The 17065-nt window shown below is 41.9% G+C and overlaps 1 protein-coding gene and 1 long non-coding RNA gene across 3 annotated transcripts in view; one reads left to right on the top strand and one right to left on the bottom strand.

Moving 5' to 3' along the window:
* The window catches only part of LOC128125789 (potassium voltage-gated channel subfamily KQT member 1), a 71373-nt gene extending 55751 nt beyond the window's left edge, over nucleotides 1-15622 (top strand). The window contains exon 9 of the mRNA XM_052763504.1: nucleotides 775-15622. Within this exon, the coding sequence (XP_052619464.1) occupies nucleotides 775-969 (195 nt within the window). The 3' untranslated portion in view covers nucleotides 970-15622. The remainder of the gene's footprint in view (nucleotides 1-774) is intronic.
* The window catches only part of LOC128125790 (uncharacterized), a 205458-nt gene that overhangs the window by 103363 nt on the left and 85030 nt on the right, over nucleotides 1-17065 (bottom strand). The window lies entirely within an intron of this gene.

Below are 17065 nucleotides of genomic sequence, written 5' to 3'. Positions count from 1 at the left end.
ACCATGCCAAGACCAGGATAGGTCTTAAGAGAATGCTTCTGGAATTGGATGGGCTGGATCCATCAGTTACTGGAACAAAGCTCTTGAGGGGACCCTGGTGCTCATTTTCCTTGTTGGGTACAGCAGGCAGAAGAGGAAGGTATAGGAGCTCTAGACCACAGAGGAGGGAATTTCCAGCAGTTGTGGGCAAGAGTCCTGCCATCTACCTGGAGCAATGAGGAAAATGTTGGGGCTCTTCTCTTTCCCAGCCATCACCCTCACTTTCCTTGAAGAGACAACCTTCCCAGCTTCCAACTGTCACTGGATACTTAAACTTGCTCTTCCCTCTGTCTGAATGCTCTCCCTGGCTTCACACAACCTGTTCCCTCACTTTCTCCAGGAGACCTCTTCAAAGATGCTCCAGTGCTCACAGGGTATCTCCTACCATAGTCTGCTGCCTTGGCCTTCAGCCATACTGGCCTGGTGCAAGCTTGCATATTTATAGCCTACTGTTGTTTTGTTTTGTTGATTTGTTTTGTCTGCCTGCCTTTCTTAGGCCATGGCTCATAGAGGGCCACAAGGGGCCAAGCAACACCCTGAACCCTCCAGCAGCATCAGCACACTGAAGCCTCACTCCACCAATGTCTGAGGGTACTAGAGCTCAGCCCTTGACCCAAGTCCCCTCAAGGGTACATATTTCAAGGCTGAACTCAGGACTCTACAGGTGCTCTGGGACTGGTTGACAATCTGGCAGATGGTGCTCAGGAAGTGCCACTCATCATGTGGACATTTTAGGTAAAGAAGAAGAAGTTCAAGCTGGACAAGGATAACGGGATGAGCCCTGGAGAGAAAATGTTCACTGTCCCTCACATCACATATGATCCCCCAGAGGATCGGAAGCCAGACCATGTCTCCATTGATGGCTATGACAGCTCAGGTAAGCAAGCTCCCATGTGTGTAGGGGCAGGGCACTCAGTGCTGACCCTGTAGCAGCGTCAATCTGACTTGGGGAGCTTCCATGCCACCCACTCTTAGTTCTCTCCTGGAATGCTGTCCATAAGGTCCTATAGCATATACACAGTCACTGCCTACCTTGGAATCCCATGCATAGCTTGAGGTCTCTGCTCCAGGAGGATGGAAGGCAGATTAGACCTGGAAGCTTCTGGAAGCTTTGATGTCATGTTCCCCTTGTCTTTCCCAAGGAGGTACTCACTACACAGTCTGTTGAGAGGATACCTACAGCTACCTTTAAATGTTGGGGGTCAGCATGGCTTGTCCTGGCCACAAAAGGGAAGGTGACATATATGTCCTGTTCACTGGGCTTCTCTCTTTCAGCACCCAAGTTCTGTGTTTGAAAAATGGCTGGGGTGACCTCTTGGAGATTTGCCCACTGACAGGGAAGTCCAAAGGTGAGGGTGGTAGACATGAGGCCTCTGCAGGCCCTAGAGGGCCAGTGACTGGCTGGTGAAATCATGGGGACATATGGAATTGGTTTCGGTGCCTTGATGGACAAACATTTCTTATGCAGCCCTAAGTCTGTATCCAGTGTCACCAGAACTGCTCTATATTCATTCTTCTGTGGGGCCTGGATGAGGCCAGGTTCATGGAACCTGGTGATAAGACTGCAGGTCTGTCCAAAGTTTGGATGCTTGGGTCCCAGTTCAAGTTTTGCCTCTGTTAAGCCATAGCGAGGCTCTGTAATACACATGTGAAAAGGGAACTCGGAGAGGTCAGGCCTATTTTCCAGGCCACACAGTGGGAATATGGCATGCCTCCAGATATGCCTCTGGGTCACCAGCTATAGGGCAGATAGGCTGTGGGTACTCTTGACACATCCTTCCTTTGGTCTGGAGACCCCTTTATCAAAGGACCACAGGAGGAGCACAAGGTATCCATTGACCAGAGAGACTTCTCCAGAGGTACATGTGCTGTTTCCATTATTATTATTTTTTTTTTTGGTTTTTCGAGACAGGGTTTCTCTGTGTAGCTTTGCGCCTTTCCTGGGACTCACTTGGTAGTCCAGGCTGGCCTCGAACTCACAGAGATCCGCCTGGCTCTGCTTCCCGAGTGCTGGGATTAAAGGCGTGCGCCACCACCGCCCGGCTTGCTGTTTCCATTATTATGGCATACTGTCAAGCACTTTCCCATGAGACAGGGCTGTATGGGTCTAGGACGCTCACATTCCTGGCCCCAGATACAAAGTGGACATTCTGAGTTTGTAGCATAACCCTTAGGAAACATTATAGGTGGCTGTATGGGTCTAGGACGCTCACATTCCTGGCCCCAGATACAAAGTGGACATTCTGAGTTTGTAGCATAACCCTTAGGAAACATTATAGGTGGCTGTAGAAGGGACCCTCTCTTTCCTGTAACTCTCATATCTCTCTGAAAAAAAAAATTTCAGTGCCCAGCTCAAGGTGTATGACTGAATTCTCTAGCAACTGTCTATAACTTAATTTGAATGGTTCTGGTCTTTTTATTCCTCTGAGTCAGTGTGGGTGTTGAGATAGTGATCTGTCAGTAGGACCAGGATGTGGCTCAACTCACTACATGCTTTTTGCTCAGCATCTATGGGAAACCCCTTAAACTGTCCTGCTGGCTGCTTCCTCTCAGGACTATTTACTGAGGCAAATGGTCCAAACATCCCAGTGTCCACACAGGTTCTGCATCCTCTGACTCAATCAAATAGCAGACTATTACATGGCAGTTGCTCTTCTAAAGAATCTGGAGATGTCATGAGGATGTGCAAGAAAGTTCCATGCAAATGTTTTCCTATTTTATCTAAGGGACTTGAATATCCATGAATTGGGGAAGTCCTGGAACCACTTCCCGAAAGACAGGGAGGAGAGACCTTGCAAATATTCCTAAAGTCCCTGCCCAAGATTCAGTCCTTAGGTGGAGGGGACATCTGACTGAAAGCACAAAGAAATGATAGTTGGGCTATGGCACTTGAGGTCAGGAGAAGCCTCTTACAGATGGAGAGGTAGAAGGTTGAGCCAAAGGAATGGATGTTCAGCTTACTCCCCACTTGACTACTAGCTCACTCCAGCAATGATAGGTAACTCAGGGCCTAGTGCCGGCTCCTGTGGTCCCAGTTTCTGCAAATCAGAATCTTGCCTCTAGTTCAGAATTGTTCCTGCTTACCTTCAATGAGTCCCAGGCTCTAAGGGGAGGCTTCATTTGAGTGTCCTGTTGAGGAATGGACATCCAGTTTCAGTATCTGGGCTGCCAACAGTCATGCCCAGCCTTGTGTGCCATGTGGTCAGGTCTTGTGCCTGGCAGGAAACAGGCACTGACATTGCACTGTGGTAGCATGGAAACTAAGGGTGCAGACCGACAATGTGTGGGCAGCACCATCTCCTGTGTCAAGACTCTGCCCCTCTGCTGTGTGCTCATTTAGGTCGGTGCCTCCCTTCTCAGATTTCTTCCCAATGCCTGGCACCTGCCAGAATGTTTGGGGACTAAGAATGTTCCAGAAACTTCCAGCTTGTTGGCAGATGTAAGGATAGTTTCAGGTATAGCAGAGGGTGACCAACAACATTGTTCCTCATCCTTCTCATAGGTGTCAGGGCCCTAGCCTACTAAGTTCAGCTTGTCCGAGGGCAGCTGACCTGTGTCCTGTGTCATTGTTCCCACCAATACATCTTGGCAGGAGGGTGGGAAGTGCTCAAGAAAGGGGCTGCGGCTGTTCTATGCTCCTGAAGGCTACCCTAGGCATCCCGTCTGTCAGGACCCAGTCTGGGCCCCACTCTACTGAGCGCCAAGCTGCTGCGTCCTCATCAGATGGCATGGGGATTTGGCTCAGGGCTGGCCACATCTCCATGAGCCCCTGGGACATACTCCCCGCCTGCCCACTGGAGCGGGCACAAAGGGCAATTGTGCCAACAAATGCCCAGTGCCCCTGCAGCTCTGCTTCAGGGGTAGGACCATTGTCTCAATGCAAATAGGGGCTTTCTGCTAATGCTAATGGGCAGGTTGGGCGTGAGCAGAGGCGGCAGGGATGCAGCCCTGTGCCTGCCCAGGAGAAGCATCACTCGATGTTTTCTGAATACGGGGCAGCAGTGTCCCTGCCGTCCATTCAGCCTGCTTAGTGTTATGAAGTCCGAAGTGATGTCTGTGGCATGTTAATGAGGTACACGAGCGGAGAAAGCAGCACTGCTTGTGGAATGCTCCCACACCGCACCATCTCTTTCTATTAATGAGATAAGTCAGCCTAGTCCAGAGCCACCAGATTTTGGAGACTGAGCTACTAGTCTGGCCCCTCTAAGGACCTGGGGTAACCCCTACCCCACAGGTTACCTGATATACTGAAGTCTCCTTATTTAAGAGGCTCTTGGGAATCTTAAGCACTCTGGCATGGAGACGGGGTGCTAATCCCAGTGGGGGAGGGATATCATCACTGGGAAAGCCCCAGAGTGTCTGCTCCCATGAAGCAGAGCCTAAGCAGTCACACTGACTTCTAGTGCCAGGCCAAACCCGGACTTGGACCTCAGCTGTGTGTGAGAACTAAAAAGCCATCATCTTGTCCTAGCATAGGACACACTCCTGTTCATGGTGTGCAAAAACTCATCTGCACACAGTCCTTCACTGTATGCTGAAGGTAGAAGTGGGATGCAGTGCTGTTCAAAGGTAAAGGTGACTGGACAGAGGCCCAGAATCATTCAGGGATCTCCCAAAGACATGCATGTATCCTAAGGAAACTCTTCTAGGTCACCTATGAGATATGTGCAGGTTTGTTGGACTTGGACTGGTAGAAGCAGGTAAGGGAAGGTGTCTCTTGGTGGTAGCATCAGGGTACCATCAGCCTTCCCTGCAGTGAAAATGGGGTATGTGTTCCTTATAGAGAAGCACTGTGAAAAGCAGGCAGGAGTCTACTCCTCCCCAGAAGGCCCACCACTCTTGCCATGATCTTGTGCTTTCAGTGAAGATGGAGGTAATGCCAACAGCTTATAGAGGGCACAGGGAACCATCTAGGCCTCTCTCTCTTGGAGGACTCAAGCCACATGCCATTCAACTTACTAGTATTCAAAAGGGATTGATATCCAGGTCTAAGTTGGAAGTACAGAGCAAGGCCCAGGGCCTTAGATGATGGAGAAGCCTGACACTGGTGACCTGACTACTACTGCCCATAGAAATCCTGAGGACTCACTTGTGGGCTTAGTGGACATCTAACACACTGACAGCCATTTCTCAGTGATGGCGTGGATGCATTATATGCAGAGATCCTGCTGTGGGTGGGGCTTGATTGTTTTCACGAATGTTGTAGGTCTGCCATCGTGTGTCAAACAGCAGCCCTGAATCCCAGGAGTTCACAAAGCTGTCAGTGACAGAGGTGCTTTCTGCAGGCCCTCCACTCCAGGCTGAGAGCCTGCCTGTATACGAATTTCTATGACCCCATAGGATTAAATTTTAAATGCTTTGCTGATCACTATATCATGTGGACACATCTCCTGAGCCTCATGAGACCTGGGTGTGTTCTAGGTACTATCACGCCACCTGCCCCCACAATACACACCTCTAGGCTGGTGTTGCCCAGTATTTTAGTTTTGCCTTTTTACAGTCTTCTGCATTAGTTGTTCACATTGCTAGTGGTGTGAACACTGAGGCTTGCTCACAGATTTAAATAAACTTCCTTCTTCTGGGAGTCTAGGCTTCCTCCAGGGATGGTCTTGGTGAGCATTCAGCTGCAGCTGGGTTGCATCTTTTAATTGTTCCTTGCTCCTGGATGATGGTTCAGTTTTGGGAAGAAAGTTATGTACAAACACCTCTTTGTACATGACCTTTTCACCCCTGGTGACTCTGAAAAATTCTCATTGGAGTTTAGTGTTATATAAACTATGATGTATCAAAGTGGTGGATCTCGTGTGTGTGTGTGTGTGTGTGTGTGTGTGTTTTATCATGGGTTGTGGTACTGACTCTTGAATCTGAGGGTTTATGTCTCTCATCAAGCAAGCAAAGTGGCTCCTATATCTACTGGAAACTGTTGTGTATATATGTATGTGTATGTGTGGGGGCCAGGGGACAACTTTGGTTATCATTCTCAGAAACACCATCTCCTCCTTGGAGATGGCGTCTCTCATTAATGAGCTCTAATTCATTAATTAGGCTAGACTGTCAGGTCAGTGAGCCCAGGAATCCTCCTCTCTCTGCCTCCCCACTGCTGGGATTTCAAGCACATGCCAACATACCATGCAGATTTGTATGTGTTCTGGGAATCAAACCAAGGTCCCCAGGCATGTAAAGCAAGCACTTTCAGGCTGAACTCTCTTCCAAGCCTCCCCTCTAGAATCTTCTATGGGACCATCTCACCTTGTCCTTGGCTGTCTCAGTCTTTCTTAGGCCATCCATACTGTGTCTGTACTTGCAGCTGTTCTTAACTGCAGGCATATCTCATCCACTGTCCTACCCATCCACTGAGACAGTCATTTTAGTTACCATATATTTTCTCATTTCTGTGCATTCTTGTGCAGAGCTTTAAATCAGCTTGGTTTTAGCACCTTGTACCTCTCTAATATTTCATATTACAACTTTTCATTTTGAAGTCATGTGAACATGTTTATTTTTGCAGTCTCTATCGATAAGTTCAACATCTGAAGTGCTTGGAGTCTAATTCCATGTACTGTGGACTCTTGTTCATAGTAGCGTTCATCCATGGGGTTCTTAGGGGATGCATATTACTCTACAGATGCTATATACCTTCTTTCATACAGGATAGCTCAGGGAACCCATCCAGGGTCATTATGGCCTCAGCTTTAGACTGGATTTTCTAGAGAACTCCTGTGCTGGGAGTAGAGACTCATCTCTTGGAGAGCAGGTTTCTGTCATGCAGGTCAAGCAGGGACCTTTGGTTTTATACACTTGGAAGAATAGACCCAAGACAAATGAATTTCCTTCATTCCCCTACCTACCAATGTGTGGGCTTATTTTGTTTGCTTTGTTTGTTTCTCTTGAGTCTACTCTTTTGATATTTGTGTATCCTCTATAGGACCTAATTTTATATTGGGGAGGGGTCTCAGTTACTTCTTGCCTCATGAAGATTCCAGATTTACCTTCTTCTTTAGGGACAATCAGAGTCCATATGCAGCTACTCAGGTAGGCTGAGTCCCAGGCTACCTGGTTCAAGTTGAATGTGTTCTGCCCTGCTGGACCTGCTGTGTTGACCAGCCAGTTCCCAAGGCTGATTCCAGAGCTACTTTTATCAGGGGAGCCCAGAGGTATGTGCAAGGCAGGTGTTCTGCTTCCACAAACTTGCCTAGGGACTTGCAAGAAGCGGATTTTTAGGACAGGGGGTCTGCTTGCTGCTAGAGACAGAAGATTTCTCTTCGTGTCAGAAAAAGTTCTCTCCATACAGGTGACCAGAACTCATCTGCAGCAGATTTAGAAACCCACTCTACAAAACTTTGGGCTATCTTGATTGTGGGAAGGTCCTGAAATCTAACAGGTACCCATGTTACTATGAAGCAGGTGGTTTATAGATTAGTCCTGGGAAACTCCAAGTGTGAGGTCTGTGCCAGCTGCAGAGGCAAGAGCAGTTCTTCTGTGACTTCTCAGTCTTCCCACTAGGCTTCATCAGAGCTACCAGGGTGGAAGGGCAAGGCCTGAGTGTGGGACAATAGCAGGCTGATAGTGCCATCTGCCACCTGCACCTATGTTCTGTGCATCAGGTATGATATAGCTCAGGACTTTGGCTGGAAGGACTCTAATCAAAATTTCTAAAGACCCTCCCAGTTGCCACAAATGACTTACAGCAGCCTCAGTATCCTGAGGAAGTTGGTCAGGACTTTGGGCTACAAAACTTATCTCACTGATGGAATGTAGGCTATGGTGGTGTCAATGGGAAAGCTAGTCATAGCTTCTTGGGTACACTTTGAGCCTGGATCAGAACCTTCTCATCAGCACTGCCTCTGGCCTCTCATTTCTATTCCCAGTGTCCTGATGACTCTCCTTCTCTTTGGGGCTGTCACTGATAACACTACCCTATCATTCTGCCTTTTTACCTCCTGTTTGTCATCTCAAGTCTAGTCTTCATGATCAATGAGTAGACTAACCAATGGGTCCACCTTGAATGGAAGTATGGGCTGGTAATGGCCTTGTATACCTAGAAGGGTCATGTGCCCTATAAGAGCCTGGTTTCCCCTCATCTTTTCAGCAGTATCTTAGCCATTTCTGTCTTTGCCCTTGGCTGGACTTTCCCAGCTGGCACATCTGCCCAATTGCCTTCACACTGCAGCCTGTATCTTTAAGAAACTATATCTACTTTGAAGTTTTAAGAAATATATTTTTTCTGATTAGTAAAGTAGATTATATTCACTGTGAAGCATGAATACAGAGAAAATGATAAAGAATAACTAGTTGCTGTCTTACTGCTGTTAGGTTTTGGACAACTGTCCTCTCCCTGGCTACACCCCAGCTTTGATGGCTGTCATCCCTGGGTTGGGTCCACATTGAATGCTCAGTTTTAATCCTGCTTTTATCTACTTACTGTGACATGAGCATTAATGCCTGTCATTTTAAATTCTTTTGAAACTGGTTTGTGTTGTTTCTAGGCAAATATTTATGCCAATAATTTTGTGGTGTTCACCTGCTATCCAGACTCTGAAAGCTAGCTTGGATCTGATGGGAAAGTGCCCACAAGCTTTAAATGTTTTATTTCATTGGAATTGGATTCAGCACTTTACTCTTCTGAACAGTGATACTTCTGATATTTAAACTTATTCTTCTGAAGAGGAAATAAAGTCCTAAATTTGTGACTATTTAGAAAAGTAATGATGAAAATATTCCATATCAGATCCTATGGTGTATATGTAAGGTGCTTAAATCATTGGTGACTAACAAATTGATGCTTCTGTTTTAATTATGGGAGGGGGCATATGTACATAAATGCAGGTGCTTGCACAGGCAAGAGCTATCAGATCCCCTGGAGTTGGAGCTATAGGGTCACCAGATGTAGGTGCTAAGAACCAAACTAGAGTCCTCTGCAAGAGCAGTATGCTCTCTTAACTGCTAAGCCATGTCTCCAGCTTCATAAGTTGATATTTCTAAAGACAGCTTACCATGAAACAAAAAGGGAAACAATATAAAATAATATGTACAAAAGGAGAAAGAAAAATTTATAAGTAGTGTTAATATATTTTAATACCTCTGTTGCTAGAGATGCTACTATCAGACATAAAAGTCAGCAGAAGTGCAGATCCAAACAATACTTTCAATCAAGTTGACTTAACTAACCCTGGTAGAGCATTCCTACCAACAACAGCAGGCTAAATATGGCTGCCAGCTACACAGAGAGCACATGCCAAGACAGACCATATTCTGAACTTTGAAAAAATTTCATAAACTTAAAATTATTCAAGTCATATGTCCTTTGACCACAATAGAATTAAAAAATCAATTAAAAAGATGTCAAATTCTGAAATATATGGAAAGTAAAGAACGTGTCTCTAAATAACACAGGGTCAGAGCAGAAATCTAAGAGAAAAAAATGTAGAATGTTTTAAATCAAATGAAAGTGAAAACACAACATGCTACAGTTTATGGGCACTGCTAAAGAAGTTCTTGGGAGGACCATATAGCAACATGCAAGCATTTCAGAGAAGGCCTCATACTGGGAACTATAAAACTGCTAAGTAAACCAAATAAATAGTCATAAGGAAAATAAGGATTTGTGGAGCAAAGTAGGAAAATAAAAACAGGAAAAAATAATCAAACCAATGTTGATTTTTAAGGCCAGGAAAAAAATCAATATGTGACTAACAAGCTAGACCAAGAGTGATGTCTTAACTTGTCAGTGTCAGAAATGAGATGCTTGGCTTTGTGTAAATGACAGGATGTAAAACCACAAGACTATCCTTTACAACTCTTTGTTACTAAAGTCTACAACTTACATGAAATGGCAAAGTTCTTGGGAAGGTAAAATGCAGACAGATGTAAGCCAAGTATCATCTGTTAATACCAATAAAACAGAAGAGCACTCCAGGACCATGTTGTTTCCTGGTGAATCCTGTCATATGTTTAAGAAAAAGCAAAGTCGTTTCTTTAAAAAAAAAGCGGGGGGATTCTTCTAAGTTCTGAGACCAGCGTTACCCCAATATGAAACCCAGCCAAAAACATTACAAAAAGGAAAACTGTAGATAAATATCACTTGTGAACACCAAGCCAAACATTTTAAGCAAAATGATCAATTAGGGTTCAGGAATGCAAAGTTAATTTCAATTTTTTTAATTAGCAAAATAAACCCTATTAATAAGTGACAACAGAAAGCCATAGTTGTCTCAGAAGATGCAGAAAAAGTATTTGGCAAAATTTGGCACTGATGGGTTATAAAGTATCTAATAGAAAATAGAAGCTTTCTTAGGCTGAAAGAGATTTATTGACAAAAAACCTCCAGTTAGCATATTCAATGAACAAATACTGATTGCTTTCCTCGTATGTCAGAAGTATAAACATCTGGTCTTATGACTTCTAGTCAACATTAAGTTGGGGATGCTTGCCTAGGGAATAAGGTAAGAAGCAACAAATTGGAAAAGAAGTGAAACTGACAGTATTTGTAGATTTCCTGGTTGTCTGTGTAGAAAATCTGATATGTCAGATAGGCCATTGGAATACGCAGCTTCAGTTCAGTTGCAGATACAAGGGCAAAAAGCAATTCTACTTCTAAATTGTAGCTGCAAATAACTTAGAATTGAAAACTTTTAAATACTACTCTGAGTAGCATTAAAAATGTGAAATACGCAAATGCATCTGATAAAAGGGTTCTCCTTTGGAACCTATAGAACTATGCTGATGAAATCCAGAAAAATGAATGTAGATATATATTAGTTTCACAAATTACAGGGTTCAATAATTGATTCTAATTTCAGTGTAAAGTCAATCAGAGGCCAGCATGCAGATAGCCTAGAATAACCAAAGCAACTTTGAGCATGAACAAGATTGGAGGCTTAACTAGATGTACAGTGTCAGCATAGAGAAGCAAAAAATCAGTGGAACAGAATGGGGGTCAGGTGGACCTTCATATTTACTGATGGCTGATTTCTAAACCACATGTGAAGGTTATGGATTTGTTTTTGTTTTTTGTGGTTTTTTTTGCAGGGAGGAGAAGACAAGATGGAAAAACTGAATATCAATTTCAAACACTTTTATCCTCATCTTCCACAAAAACTAATTCAAAATGGTCATAGAACTGAATTCAAAGGTTAAAACTTACAGGTCAAAACAATATAGTTAAGGATATCTTTGACACAACATCCAAAGCATGTAATAAGAACAAATTAGTCACACTTCCCAAGCATGCTTTTTGAAAGACACAATGAAAAAGACAGATATGGAAAGAAAGTATTTTGTGTGTTCTGTGTTGTGCACTGCATTTGAGTGTGCGATTGTGCATGTGTGTGAACACACATACAGAGGACAAAGTATTGGTGTCTTTTTCTATGGCTCTCTACCTTCTTTCCCTGAAGCAGTCTCTCACTGAATTGGAAGTTGAGTGTTTCAGCCAGACTGACAGGTCAGCAAGCTCCCAGGATCTGCCTGTCTCTGCTCAACCCCCATCAATGCTAGGGTTACAGGTATGTGCAGCCATGATAGACTTAGGGCTTTTTAAAAAATGTGGGTGCTAGGGATTTTAACACCTGTCTCTCTGTTTGCACATCAACAGTTACCCATTGAGTCATTACCCCAACCCTGAAAATATTTTTAAATCATATACCTGATAAGGAATTTTTATTCAAAAAATAAGTAAACAAAAAAACTGAGAATAAAAATACTTTCATTAAAAAAGAATTTATATTCATAATATGTGATGGACATTTTAAACTGACAAATAAGACAATTAACACATTACAAAAATGTGTAAACTGTTTACACCAACACTTCATAGCAAGGGAGACATATAGAAAAGCATGTGAGACAATTCCCAGCATCATTAGTTATTGAAGAAGTGCACACAGGTAGACACTACTGCATAACTACTAATTAGCTAAAATTAAGGAGTCTGACCAAGTGTTAGTGAGGACATTAAGGAACACAGCTGTCATATGTCATGGTCACAGTGTACTCTTCAGCGGTTCAGGGACTGCAAAAGAGTTTAGTGGTTTCTTTTCTTTCCTTCTCTAGCTCTCTCTCTCTCTCTCTCTCTCTCTCTCTCTCTCTCTCTCTCTCTCTCTCTTCCCCCCCCCCATTTGGAAACATTCCAAGTGCAGTCAACATTTGAATAGAGCTTTTTTTCAAAGTTATGCAGTGTCTATACAATGGAATACTACTCAGAAGTACAAAGGAATGAACTATTGATACACCTAACATGGATGAATCACCAAGTAATTACAGTGAGTGAAAGAAGCCAGACAAAGAGTTCATACTGTCATCTTCTGTTACCAGAGCACTCTAGAAAATGAAGTCTAACCTAGAGTGACAGAAAGGTCAATAATTACCGAGGGGTGGAGCAGTGGTAGGGGAAGTCCAAAAGGGCAAGAGGAAGCTTCTAGGAGCACTGGATATGCTCATTACCTTAATTGTGGCAGCGATTTCAACACATGTCAAAAGTTACCAAATCCTACAATTTAAACACGTGCCATTTATTATATGCCAGCTGTACCTCAGCAAAGCTGGTAATAGAATATATAAAATTTGCACAGCAGAAAACACCAAAAATAAGTTTTAAGTGGTAACCTGAGGAAACAGTTGCCACCCATATTGTAAGCACAGAGTGAATTATTTTCATTAAGTTTATTCAAAGCCCTTTACATTGAGAAAATGAGAGAATAAAAAAAGGAAATGTTACTGATTCCAGGGTAAAATGATGCTAGACTGGCTCACATATGATAGAGTGTAAATATAAGTACTCTGTGACTTACATTTCTTTGATTATTTAGTAAAAGACTGGTAATTCTCAATGGGTGAGTATATAGGGAAAGTTAGCCTTATTCATTGATTCTATAAGAAAAAAATGGATGGAATCTCAGTGGATATCAAAATTTAAAAAAATTTTCTATAAATCTATACATTTGCAAAGTGTTTTGGTCTGGAAACAATGATGCCTATGCTTCCTAAGTAGCAAAACACTGCAAATTGCTAATATATCCATCTATGAAGGTCTGCTTATTTGATGAAGATCCATCAATCAATCATTAAAGCTATGAGGATGGCTTTTCAGCAGTATGAGGAACAGCCCTGATAGCTGATCCTACAAGTAATAGAATCTCTGGCTCAGCAGAATATGACAGGTTCCACCATGCCTTTGTCATTGCAAGTTAGAAATCTATCTGTTCTGTGTTCTAAAACAGTTTGAAAACATTAGAGGTTAAATAGTGGTTGGCAATATGGCTCAGTGAGTTAAGATACCTGCTGCCAAGCCTGATGACCTGAGTTTGATCACTAGGATCTACTTGTTGGAAAGAGAGAAGCAATTCCTACAAGTTCTTTCTCAGCCTCCACAGATGCTATGAGGTGCACCCACCCCCACCACCCTGCTTGTACATGTGTTCACATGCACACACATATAATAAGTGTAAATTTTTTTTGAATGTACATAGACCTAAATTGTATAACCATCTGGGCCTAATACAAAATCTTAACTGCTTTTAGTCTTTTTTGTGGTAATGTATTCTAAATTAGTTTAGTGCATGCTTTAAGGGATAATTTATTCATTGCTGTGTAATTTCCTGAAGCATTTCAACTGTGTTGCCACTTGGTAGCAACTAATTTTCTTTCAGTAGTTTATGCTCTTTTCTATAAATTTTTCTTGCCTGTGCTTTTATAGTTTTGCTTTTTTCTTAGTCAAGTTCATGAGAGATTTATCTGTCCTGCTAATTATTAAATATTATGTTTATTCTCTTATCAGAAAACTATCTTTGTCTATATTTGTTTTCTTCTTAGTCATCTTGGGCTATGATATCTATTAATTCCATCTTCCTAATTATCTTTAATTTATGTGTTTTCTTTTTAAACTTAATTAAGAGTAATACTTAGTTCACTTATTTAAAGTCCCTTTACCAAGAGGCATTTTAAAAGCTATAAATTTTCCTCTGATCACAGCTTTAGCTGTGATATGTAAGACTTAGTATGAAATAATGGCTCATTTCATCCCCCCTTTTTAAAATAATTTTTGTTTTGTTTCTTCTCTTTAATCTAGAGTTCTTTTAAATGTTTGCTTGATTTTTAAGCAATAAATTTTTATCACTGTAATTTATTTCTGGTTTAATAGGCTTACAGTGAAAGGATGCAGTGTATGAAAGCCCCAGTTTTCTTAAAAGAGCTCCTTTGCAGCATCAAAGTCTAAAAATTAAAGCATTATTTTTGTACCTTGTAACTTGGGATGTGACCTGTTCCACATACCTAAGTTAAAAAGAGACCTTCTTCATTTGTGGGTTACAGATTTGTCTGCATACACAGATAAAATACATGAAGATGGATTATATATCCATTCATATACATTTATTTATTTAATTAGCTACGTCTATTTTGCCCTGTATTCATCTCACCACAACCTAATACATCTAACTATTTTGAAATATTGAAATTAAATCATTCCTTTACAGTTACACTCTTAAAAAACAGAGGCAAATTCATAGTGTTCAGAGCATTATTTACAGCCATGCTTCTCGAGCCCACAGCCCTGTTCCACCATTTATTGTTATATGACCCTGGTCCAACTACTGCCTTTTTATACCTCTGTTATACATCAGTGAAATCAAGATTCTAACTGTGGGGCCAGCAAGATGGCTCCCTAGGTAAAGGCACTTGCTGCCAAAGCTGATGACCTGAAATCAATTCCCTGTACCCATATGTTAAAAGGGAGAAAATTGGTTACTGTAAGTTGTTCTCTGACTTACACACACACACACAGGTACCCTCCACACAGGTACACACACAGGCACATATGAGTCTACACATATGCATGTGTCCATGCACATATATAAATTAAAATTGATTTTAAAAATGGTAAGAAAAACCCCTACTGCCTAACTGCCTACTGCAAGCATTGCTGTAGTATACAAATATGAGGATGTAGGTTCCTACCCAACATGCAATGAAGACTCTGGTGTCTGTCTCCTATAATTTGACCCCATGTTCTATCAACACCAGACCTGTTCTCTATCAGACAGCTCTGTGTTCCACCTTCTTCTATTTTATTGCTCATGCCACAAATCTTGGGGGGGTATTCTTTCTCTTAAACTTTTTTAAAATTGTATTACTAATATTTATACTCCTAGATTTATAGTTGAGTATAATGTATATATACAAGTTTTTCTTTGCTAGGTTCTCCTCTGTTACCTAGAATGATAAACAACGATTTTATTTTCTTATATTTTTCCTGATGCTCATATAATATACAATGAAATCAAACATACATATTATGATGGAGCCTTTTTGTTGTTTTTGAAACAAATGGGAGCCACAAAATTCATGGTTTTCTATACCTTGCTCTTCATACAGTCATACAACCACAGCTTCCTCTGAGCTTTTTTTATCTCTCATTTCTATTCCAATCTAAAATTATATTGTTTACTTCATTCCTCTTGGGATCCTGAACCATGATGTTCTTGGTTGCTTGAAATATACTTTGCTTTAGGTTTAAGTCAATTTTCTAAAAGTCTTTCTTAAACTCATTTACCAATATACAGGTTTTTTTTCTTTTTATTATTAAGGAATTTTCTATTCACTTTACATACCAACCACAGATCCCCCCTCTTCCCTCTTCACACACCTCAGCCTCCCCCCCAATCCACCCCCTACAGATTTTTATTTCTATGCAGTGTTCTTCCAGAATGTATTAGTTTGCCGGGGTTGTCAAAACCAAATGTTGAGTCAACAGGCTTCGAAGAAAAGAAGGAGGCCACAAGACTGAGATTAGAATGCCAGCAGGTTGTTTTTCTCTTAAAACCTCTTTCCTTGACTCACAGATGCTCTCTATATTTCTGTGTCTTCACATAGTCTTCTGTCTACACAGTCACGCTTTGGGACTCTCTGTGTCCTAATTTCCCCTTCTTTATAGGCACACCAGCAAAACTGGACTCAATTTAACTGTCTGTTTAAAGGTCTGATCTCCTGTTACATTCTGAAATATTAGAAGTGAGGGCTTTAACTTGGAAAATTGGTGGGGATGGAGTTCAGCCTCTAACACAGGCATGGATGCATTGTTAAATTGTATGCATGTTGCCAGGTTGCTTTCCTCAAATGTTGTCTAACCTCACATTTCCACAGGCAGGGTTCCCCTTTCCCGGCATCCCTGCCAGCCATTATTGGCAGAGCAATTTTCCATCTTGTTAGCCAAGTGGGGCAGGGATACTCTGCTGCGGAACCATTGACATTTGGCAGGAGATAACGCTTTGTCAACAGTGTCCCGTTTACTGTAGGATGTTTAGCAGAGTCCCTGGCTTCTGCCAGGATGCCAACGCAGCACCCCCTCAGTTACAACAACCAAAAATAAAATAACCCACAACCTTCTACATATTACCAAATTTACCCATATGTTGGTAAAATTGGTCCCAGTCATGAACCACTGGAATACTGTGATATCTCATAGTTGATTCTTTAAACATAACAAAACCACTTTATTTGTAAGTAATAATAAACTACAGGAAAATTGCAGGAATGAGGTATAAGACATCTTCATATCCTTCATTAAGATTTTAGGTACACTTATTAACTAACATTCCAGCCACATTTGCTTTTTCATTTCAATGTTTTTATATTCGTACTTGTACACTGTGTTCCTCTGCAAAACTTGAAAAGGCATTGCACACTTTACAGCCCCTCACCCCTAGACATTTTGCCGTGTATTTCCTAACAATTTATTTCCTAACTGTACTACAGTTTAAGTAGGATGACAACATCACATTTCCTCCTTTTGAAAGTGATATAATAGACATCAGTTTCTGCAATTAAACATCCATAGTCACTGAAATAATCCAATGCCTATGTTCTACTTTTGTCAGTGAATATAACAAAATCTTTTGGTGCATCTGTCCTCCAGTGCAGAGTCCAGTCCATGTTTCATGTTGCCCTTCGTTGTGTATCTTTAGTTACCATGAACCTGGGCATTTCTAGTTTCTCTTGGTCTTTTTTGACATCAAAATCACTTTTTGAGGGG

The sequence above is a fragment of the Peromyscus californicus genome, unplaced genomic scaffold (assembly GCF_007827085.1).
Source record: "Peromyscus californicus insignis strain IS unplaced genomic scaffold, ASM782708v3 Scaffold_4__1_contigs__length_199733344, whole genome shotgun sequence".
Taxonomy (NCBI): Eukaryota; Metazoa; Chordata; class Mammalia; order Rodentia; family Cricetidae; genus Peromyscus; species Peromyscus californicus.
Note: the sequence above shows the minus strand (reverse complement) of the source record. Positions and strands in the feature narration are given on the sequence as shown.